Source organism: Lutra lutra, chromosome 7 (genome assembly GCF_902655055.1).
Source record: "Lutra lutra chromosome 7, mLutLut1.2, whole genome shotgun sequence".
Lineage (NCBI taxonomy): Eukaryota > Metazoa > Chordata > Mammalia > Carnivora > Mustelidae > Lutra > Lutra lutra.
Genome location: NC_062284.1, coordinates 37,781,585 through 37,791,934, shown reverse-complemented (window position 1 = coordinate 37,791,934; position 10,350 = coordinate 37,781,585). Strand labels below are relative to the sequence as shown.

General features: G+C 35.5%; 1 protein-coding gene across 5 annotated transcripts in view; it reads left to right on the top strand.

Annotated features, from left to right (window-relative positions):
* The window catches only part of MNS1 (meiosis specific nuclear structural 1), a 43,374-nt gene that overhangs the window by 20,742 nt on the left and 12,282 nt on the right, over positions 1-10,350 (top strand). For all 5 annotated transcript variants that reach the window (XM_047738004.1, XM_047738005.1, XM_047738008.1 and 2 more), the window contains 4 exons: positions 2,549-2,651; positions 4,988-5,217; positions 6,388-6,604; positions 6,706-6,813. In XM_047738004.1, the coding sequence (XP_047593960.1) occupies positions 2,549-2,651; positions 4,988-5,217; positions 6,388-6,604; positions 6,706-6,813 (658 nt within the window). The remainder of the gene's footprint in view (positions 1-2,548; positions 2,652-4,987; positions 5,218-6,387; positions 6,605-6,705; positions 6,814-10,350) is intronic.

The following is a 10,350-nucleotide window of genomic DNA, read 5'->3' as shown; positions in this document are numbered from 1 at the left end:
CAAATGGATCAATGGAATGGAATGGAGCCGATCTTCTCACCCAGAAAATTTAAACCCTAATGGCCTAAGGCATCCTTTATCTGTAGTGAATTAACTAACCTCCTATCAATCTAAAACAATACCAACTATATACGGTCTATGAGAAAATTAAAATATAGTTACTCAGTCTCCCATGGGGCTAATTTCCCTTAGGGAACCCCAGCTGAGGAAGGATGGGATATATTCAACAATGGATCCATGCATAGATGTATACTTGAACTTTATGACATTGCAGAGAACTGTCACTGTTCTGGTACTGCAGAGCAATCAGAAATGGACAGTTTTATAAGATGGTACTGGATCAATTCAATAGCTATATGTACAAAAATGAACTTGATTTTCACCTCACACTACACACAAAAATCAATTCTTGAGTGATTGTAGTCTAAAAATCAATGGTGAAACAAAGTTTTGATAGACTAATATAAGAAAATGCCTTTATGTCTGTGCAGTAGGCAACATTTCTTAAAACATGACACAGAAGTCATGGACAATGAAGAAAAAGATTGGTGAATTAGAATACTTCTCTTCATCTAAAGAAACTGAGAGTAAGTACAGACTGGAATGATACACTTGCAATGCATATAAGCAACAAAAGACTTGTATCAAGAATATATAAAGAACTTTTATGCAGCAGTAAGAAGTAGACAATTTAGACTAAAAACAGGCAAAAAAAATATTGAACAAAAACTTCACAGATGATGTAGGAATGACTCAAACTTATGGAAAGGTCTCAGTTTTAGGAAAACAAATTAAAACCCTAATGATATATTACACACCCACAAGACTGGTTAAAGCGAAAAAGAATGACAAGACTAAAGAGTGTTACTAGGATGTGTAGCAGTGTAAGCACTAAGAGTATGAAGCCTTGCAAAGCATTAGAAAGCTGGCATTTTCTACCGCATTGGAACACAGCCTACCCTGTGACTCAGATATTTCACTCCTAGGTAAATATCCAATAGAAATGTGTGTACTTGTCCTTCAAACGAAGGTCACTTATTTGCATGTTAGTTTTTGGAATTTGATGGACTTTGTTTCAGAGAGGTAATTTTATAAATTGTGATTGGGTTCATATGTTGGTTTACAGATACTAATACCTAACTCCAACAAAAACCCGTATAAATATATTGCAGTCTATTAGAGTAAAATATGTAGATTAACCTAGAAACTTAATCCTCATTTAAATTATTATTTTTTATGAAAGAAAGCGATCTTGTGTCATATACATTTATACCTACAACAGTAAGGGCAAGAAGGACACGTCACAACACCAACAATAGCTTACCCATGAGGACTGTGTCTTTGGAGGTATAGGGTACTTCTAAGTGGTTTATAATTAGGTGAGTACCTCTGTTCTAGAAAGAATTAAGATGTGTTTGGGGCACCTGGGTGGCTCAGTTGGTTAAGCATCTAACTCCGCTCAGGCCATGATCTCAGGGTTGTGAGAGCAAGCTCTGCATTGGGCTCCAGGATCAATGCAGAGTCTGCTTCAGACTCTCTGTCCCTCTGTCTCCCCACAACTCTCTCTTTCTAAAATAAATAATAAATCTTTTTTAAAAAAAGAATTAATTTGTGCATCCAAGTAACATCTAAGGATCCTTCCAACATAGAATTCTCATGTTCAGAATTCTGGCACATTGAGAAGTTATATATGGGGGCACCTGGGTGGCTCAGTGGGTCAAAGCCTCTGCCTTCGGCTCAGGTCATGATCTCAGGGTCCTGGGATCGAGCCCCGCATCGGGCTCTCTGCTCAGTGGAGAGCCTGCTTCCTCCTCTCTCTCTCTCTGCCTGCCTCTCTGCCTACATGTGATCTCTGTCTGTCAAATAAATAAATAAAATCTTTAAAAAAAAAAAAAAAGAAGTTATATATGGCATATTGTTTTCCACTAAAGCTAGGGAAAGAATTCATTCAAAAGCAGTTTAGAGATTATCTGAGGGCAATCCTCATTTTTAACAGATAAGCAAACAAGCCCAGAGAATTGAAGCAAACTTGCCCATGGTCATTCCTCTTCATCATCGTTATCAAAATATAGTTACCGTTCGTAGAATGTTTACTGTGTAACAGGTACTTTTCTAAGCTTTTTATACACATTAACTAATTCCCATAGCTAACCCTTCTATAGGTAATAAAACCAAAGTATAAAATTTAAGTAATTTGCTTTAAAGCACTTTAGTTCTTTTAGCTCAATAGCATTAGTGGCTGGACAGAAGTTTTAACCAATATCGATAAACCATCTTCTCTGAGTCACTCTGGCAAAAGGATATTTAGTGATGATTATTGGAAATAAAAGGGTTGTTTTGTCTAGAAAATTAATTATAATGCCTCACTTCGTATGCATTCTGAGTTTTCTTTGGGTGAAGGGAGGAAAGGATATTGTTTTCAAGGTATTTAATAATATAAATATCTTTTACATTTAGAAAAAAAGTTCTTTTAAACTTCAGATCTAGATTTCTAAAATAGGAAGAAATATGATCCTCAATTTTATATTTCTGTCTTTTTTTTGAACAGTATTGAGCTCAGAGAATTGGAGAAAAAACTAAAAGCCGCTTACATGAATAAAGAAAGGGCAGCCCAGATTGCAGAGAAGGATGCCATTAAATATGAGCAAATGGTAATCATGTTTCTGGTCATTATGTTTTCTGTATTTTTAGCTTCATTTAGGAAACCAAAAATAGACCAATTTTGTGAAAATTGTTATATACGATAAGGAATTTACACTGCTAGGTTTCTTAAATACTTTTATACTTTTCAGATCCTTAAGGTACAGGAACTCCTAGATTTAATAGTGAGCCTTGTTTAATTTAATATTAGAACCTTTCAGAGGCACAAAGAATGAGGTTGCTGTTTAGAATGAATAGTTATACTCAGTCTGAGCATTCCTATGGTCTCTTACTGATTATTCTTTGACAAATCAATATAGTACAAATTGTTAGTGTGATCAATATATTTTAGAATGTTATTAAATTTTGTATGTTAAATGTTTTAAAAATTAAAGTGTTTTATAATTTTAGGCAGGAAATGTGCCTGTTTTTTAAGTAGCTCCCTCTTCTTTTTCTATTTTTATCCTCTTTTCTAACTCCTGACATACTGCCAAGTTAGGGCAAGAGTTATTCTTGGGCAAAGGAATTTCAGACACGCTTACCAGTGGTGTTATACAGTAAATGTAGAATAGGGTTTATTGAGTGAATACTTCCAAGCAGGGTGCACACCATCATTTGAGTCCTTGGAAAGGCTAGATGGTAGATGAAGAGGTCTGACTGTTGATTACATGGTCTTGTAAGTTCCTTCTGCTCGTTTCTCTATTATGTAGAGCATTTTGGTGGTAGAGTTCCTTCTCTCCTAGATCCCTTTCAGAGATGTTACACAACTATTAAAGAGAAGAGGTAGGGTAAATGTTCTGGCTTTTAAAGTTGTTCTGCATATATTTTAGGTTAAAAAGAAAAAAAGCTGCAGAAAAATCAAGTTGGAGAATAATACATACCCCAGACCATTTTTTTAAACCTGTATGTGCACATCAGCCACGTGTAGATCTCAACACACATATACGTTCACATACACATACAATTAGAGGAATAATATCAAAATACTTAACCAGCGCTGTGTGATAGAGTCATCTAGTACAATGAGATGCTGGCCCCCGCGATCTGTGCGTGCGTGTGTCGGTGCAGGAGAAGTCGGAGCTTTGCACGGCCGGCTATTGACTGGCATCGCTTGTGGTGAGACAGGTTGTAGGAGAGCATGAGGAGACTTCATTTCCTAAGCCACGTAGTTCTTTTCTAAGCTTGCAGAAATGAAGTAGGACATAAACCATGTACTCTTTGGCTAGTAGTTTGTAGTTTTGCCCTGATACTTGAGGTTTCTCAAAGCAACTGTACATTTTAATCTGACTCCTTAAAGAATTTTCGCTATTTTCTAAATAAAATTGGTTCATAAAGATTAAACTCAAATAGTCCTAGAACTTGACTATGTGTATGGCACCTACGGCAATGTGTACATAAATGTTTTTATCATTTCACATTTTTTTAAAGAACCTAGTACAGCATGTGATAAGAAAATAGAAGCAGAGAAAGAGTTTTGGTCAAGTCCTGTTAATAGTGTATTTGGTGTGCAGGCATCGTTGGATCAGGAATAGCATTCAGCATTCATACTTTAATCTGTTTCTTCTTATCTGTTTGATGCTATTAACCATTCTAGTGTTTGGATTGTGATCATAATGGTAAAAGGTAACAACAAAAATTGCCTCAATATATTTAATTTACAATTTATTTGGTTACTGATTTCAAAATGCTCAAAACCAATAAGGGGTTTAACCTAGTTAAGAAGCAAGATTGTCTCCAACTCAGAGGGAATGGTCTTGAGCGAGTGAATTAAAAGCTACAGAAAACAGACACAGTAATATATAAGGCTCTTCTAAGTTAAAGTGATTATAAAGGGCATTTAATAAATGAGAGATGATGGATTTCAAAGGCCAGAGGCAAGAAGGAAAGTGTAGGCTGGGAAAAAAACAAGAGTTGCTCAGAGCTGTTTAATAGCAGACCTCTATGAAAAAGAGTACCAACCTTGTTGTAAATGCACCTGATACACAATGACGTTAAGAATTGCCTGTATCAGCTTTTAAATAAAAGAAAAAGAGGACTGCTGCTTTTTAAACATAGTATTGATAAGGTACTTCTAATTTTATTTGCTGTTTTTCAAATGTGGAGTTACTAGTTATCCTCTTCCTGTGTTTCCTTGAGACCTACTTGAAGGAATGGGAAAGCCTCTTTAAGGTTTGACTCATCATTCAAACCATTCAGATGACCGTAACTTCCCTTAGCTTTTTATTTTGACAGATGAAAATGTTTTATGCAGTAGGCTTTAAAATATTCCATTACATCTGTTTTGAAATATTCTATCATACTGTGCTCACATTTGAACACGGAAAGATGAGTCTTGTTTTAATAACAGAAACGTGATGCTGAAATAGCCAAGACCATGATGGAGGAACACGAGAGAGCAGTAAGGGAAGAGAGTGCTGCGGAAGACAAACGGAGTCAAGTAAAAGCACAGTATTATCTTGACTTAGAGAAACAACTTGAAGAACAAGAGAAGAAAAAGCAGGAAGCATATGAGCAGTTACTAAAAGAGAAACTCATGATTGATGAAATTGTTAGGAAAATCTATGAAGAAGATCAATTGTAAGTCTATCCCAGCTCTTTTCCATGTCTAAACGTTGAGATTCGATTGATCTTAAGCTTGTTTTCAAGACATAAAGCAACTGAACAGTGCCTAGTGCGTAGTAAGTCCTCAGTAAATGTTATAATCATATAAACTAGAACTCTTATCTTTGTAAGCATGACAATTACCTGATAACAAATGCTTATTAAGTAACAAATGATTAAACCTTTGTTTTTCTTAAATATGCACATATCGTGTCAGAGGACTTGTATTCTGATCATTTCTTGGCTAGACAGTAGAAGTGTAGGTTGTTGGCCTTTCTGAAGTGAGATGCATAAAACTTCATTAATAGTTTAGAGGAGAGGGGGCACCTGGGTGGTTCAGTGGGTTAAAGCCTCTGCCTTCGGCTCAGGTCATGATCCCAGGGAGGCAGGGAGCCTGCATCCCTTCCTCTCTGCCTCTCTCTCTGCCTACTTGTGATCTCTCTCTCTTTGTCAAATAAATAAATAAAATCTTAAAAAAAATAGTGTAGAGGAGAGGTATAAGTAGTATTTTACTCAGAAGATTCATACCTGTCATTATATTTAGTGGTACACAGTGGATACTCAAAATGTTTGTGGTATTAATGAATGAATAAACTGCAGGTAGAAAAGCTGTGAGGCGCCTAGTTGGCTCTGTCATTTAAGCATCTGACTCTTTTTTTTTTTTTTTTTTTTTTTAAAGATTTTATTTATTTATTTGACAGAGAGAGATCACAAGCAGACGGAGAGGCAGGCAGAGAGAGAGGGAGAGAGGGAAGCAGGCTCCCTGCTGAGCAGAGAGCCCGATGCGGGCCTCGATCCCAGGACCCTGAGATCATGACCTGAGCTGAAGGCAGCGGCTTAACCCACTGAGCCACCCAGGCGCCCAAAGCATCTGACTCTTGATTTCGGTTCAGGTCATGATCTCAGGGTTGTGAGACTGACCCCATGTCAAGCTCCAGGCTCAGTGGGGAGTCTGCTTGAGATTCTCCTCCCTCTGTCCCTCGCCCTGCTCATGTGTGTGCGTGCTCTCTCTCTCTCTCTCTCAAATAAATAAGTAGGTAAGTAAATAGAAAAGCTGTTTTTGCCCATGTTATCAACTGAAGGAAATTATACATTTTTCAATATTATTTCTATTACTATAAAACTATACTCATTATTGCTTTTTAGGGAAAGACAGCAAAAGTTAGAAAAAATGAATGTAACTCGAAAGTATATAGAAGAGTTTCAGAAAGAGCAGGCTCTCTGGAGAAAGAAGAAACGTGAGGAGATGGAAGAAGAAAACAGAAAAATCATAGAATTCGCCAACATGCAGCAACAAAGAGAAGAAGATCGGATGGCAAAAGTTCAAGAAAATGAAGAGAAAAGGCTACAGCTTCAGAACACGGTAATAAAATAGCCACTTCTTTAACACTAGGGAAATTCTGAAATACTTGTTATAGAATTTGTTTCCTATTAACGTTTGTGTGTTTCTTTAAAATTTAATAGTTGGCTCAGAAATTGGAAGAAATGCTGCGGCAACGTGAAGATTTGGAACAAGTGCGACAAGAATTATATGAGGAAGAGCAAGCTGAAATACATAGGATGAAACTAAGAGTAAGTTTTGGAAATGGAAAAGAATGATTAACATAGAGAAGCATATCACTTTGAGATGAAGCAGTAGAAAAATGGTAAAAACCCAACTATATTGGTAATTATATTATGTGTAAATAGTACAAATAGTATAAACACTAAAATTAGGGGCGCCTGGGTGGCTCAGTGGGTTAAGCGTCTGCCTTCAGCTCGGGTCATGATCTCCAAGCCCTGGGATTGAGCTCTGTATCAGGCTCTCTGCTCCCTCTTCTCCCTCTCCTTCTGCTCCTTCCCCTGCTTATGCTCTCTCTCTCCCTCTCTGTCTCCTTCTCTCTCTGTGAGATAAGTAAATAAAAGCTTTTAAAACAAAACAAAACATCACTAAAATTAGGAGAAGAATTTTCAGGCTGGATAAAAAAGCTAGTCGTAGGCAGCAGTTAGCAGCGTAAAAGGTGTGATTCAGCTGTCTGCCCTGTAAGAAACACAATTCAAATACGAAGACATATAGTTTAAAAGCAGAAGGATGGGGAGAGAGATACTAAACACTAATCAAAAGCAAGTTAGGGTGGAAATCATGATGCCAATAGGATAAATTCATCTAGAGGCTGTAACAGCCCTAAAGGTGGATGAGTCTAAATGAAGCTTCAAAATGGATGAAATAAAACTGAAAGGAGAAAGAGACAAATCTATAATTATAGTTGAAGATTTCAGTATTCCTTCTCATTAGCATATAGGATAGTCCAAAAACCACAGGAAACATTGTTGAATAATATCGTATCCTGACCTCAAGTCAGGATGATGTGCCAGTTTTCTAATTGAGTTGTTTGTTAGTTTATTGTAGAGTTTTGAGAGTTCTTTGTTATTCTAGATACTAGTCCTTTGTCAGGTTTGTAGGTTTACAGATTTTCTCTTAATCTGTAGCTCGTCTTTTCATCTTCTTAACAGGGTCTTTCTCCAAGCAAATGTTTTCGGTTTCTATGAGGTCCAGTTCACCAATTTCAATTTTTAGATCATAATTTGACTTCAATTCTAGGAAGTTTTTGCCTAAATCCTGACAAATTTTTTTTTCTAAAACTTTTTACTCTTACATTTGTATCTGTGATCTGCTTTCAGTTAATATTTCTTATAGGGTATGAAACTTAGGTCATGGTTTTTGCTTTTAGATGTTCCGTTGCCCCTACCAATTGTTGAAAAGACTTTCTATCCTACATCAAATTGCTTTTGGAACTTTATTGACAGTTAAGTATATTTGTATGGGTCTGTTCCTGGGACCTCTGTTTTGCTCTTTTGATCTATGTATCTATACCTCCACCAATACCACACAGAATTGATTACGGTAGCTGTAGTCTTCAAATTTACTTTAGCCTTTCCATATATATTTTAGAATAATCTTATCTCTATCTACAAAAACAGCCTTCTGGGATTTTTTTTTTTAAGATATTATTTATTTGACAGACACAGATCACAAGCAGGCAGAGAGGCAGGCAGAGAGAGAGGAAGGGAAGTAGGCTCCTCGCTGAGCAAAGAGCCAGACGCGGGGCTCAATCCCAGGACCCTGGGACCATGACCTGAGCTGAAGGCAGAGGCGTTAACCCACTGAGCCACCCAGGTGCCCCAGCTTCTGGGATTTTGATAGGAATTGCATTAAATCTGAGTATCAATTTGGGGAGAATTGACATGTTCAAATTCACTATGTTGAGTTTACCAGTCCATGAACATAGTATGATTCCTATTTATTTATATCATCTTTGAATAGTTTCCTCGGTGTTTTATAGTTTTCAGTATATAAACCCTGTATGTGCTTTATAGATTTATATTTAAATATTTCATTTTTTTGAGCAATTATAAATGGAATTTGTTTTAATTGCAGTATCCATGGACTCATTATTAGTGAATTATTAACTTTATATTTATCTTGTATCTCATAATCTTCCTGTATTCACTTAGTAACTTGTAGGAATTGGGTTTTTTTTTTTCCCGTACATAACCAGTCATGTTTTCTGAGAGTAGGGAGTCTTCTTTTTTTCTTATCTTTATCTTTTTAATTTCCTTTTCTTGCTTTATTGTACTAACTGAAACTTCTAGCATTGTCTATCACTATGTTGAACAAGAGTGATGAGATAGACGTCAACTCTTTGTTGCCTATTTAAGGGGAAAGCATGCTGTTAACTGTACTTTGTTTTGTAGATAGATGTTCTTTATTAACTTAAGAAAGTTCTATCCCTATTTTTCTGAAGGTTTTTATCATGAAGGTTTTGTCAAATGCTTTTTCTACATTTATAGATAAGAGCATGTGCTTTTTCTTCTTTATCCTGGTGGATTACATTGATTTTTTTTTTTAATACTGAAACAGTCTTCATTCACTGGAATAAATCCCACTGGTATATAATTTTTTTAATGTATGTCTGGATTCTATTTTCTGATATTATGCTAAGGATTTTTTCATCCATATTTATGAGGAATATTGGTTTTTAGTTTTCTGTTTTTATACTGGTGTCAGGATAATACAATATTCATAAAATAAAAAGCGAAGTTTTCCCTCCTCTCCTGTCTTCTGGAAGATTGTATAAAATTGGTTTTAATTCTTCATTAAACATTTGGTAGACTTTTCCAATGAAACCATCTGGCCCCGGAGTTTTATTTTTTGAGTTTTAAATTATTAATTCAATGTCCTTAATAGTTATAGGGCAATTCACATGATCTTATTTCATAATTGGTTAGTATTAATGACTTGTCTTTAAGGAAGTTATCCATTTTATCTAAGTTGTCAAACTTGTTTGTGCAGAATTATTCATACAAATCCCTTATTATCCTTTGGATGTCCGCAGGGTCTCTAGTGATATCCCATGTTTCATTTCTGATATTGGCAATGTTTTTCTATTTTTGGTCACTCTTGCTTTTGGTTTTTCAAGTTTACTGACTTTTAATATCAGCTTTCATGAAGTATAACTAACATATACACTTGTAAGATATTTAAAGTATACATTATATGGTGATTTGATAAATGTTTACATTGGGAAAGGATTCTCTCCATCTACTTAATTAATATCTATCATCTCATATGTTTATCTTTGTGATGAGAGCATTTAAATTCTACTCTTGGCAAATTGTTATACAATACAGTGTTATTTAACTATAGTCACTGTGTTTTACATTAGATCCTCAGACCTTATCCATCTTATAGCTGAACTCTGTACCCTTTTACCAACCTCTGCCTATTTTTCCTGCCCTCCAGCTTATTATTTTCTTATTATATACAAAAATTAACTGAAATGAATGAGACAAACAAAAAAACTGAAACTACAAAATCTCTAGAAGAAAACACTGCAGAAAGACTTTATAACCTTTAGAATGGTGAAGATATTTTAGTAGTTTAAAAAGGCAAGACCCATAAAGGAAAAAGTTGAAAATTGGATTTCATCAAAACTAGTAACTTCCTAACACTTAGGAAAATGTAAATGTAAGCCACAGTCTGGGAAACAGTATTCCGTACATGTATCTTATAAAACCTTTTATTCAGAACATAGAATGTTTATAACTCGATGATAGAATACAAAGAAC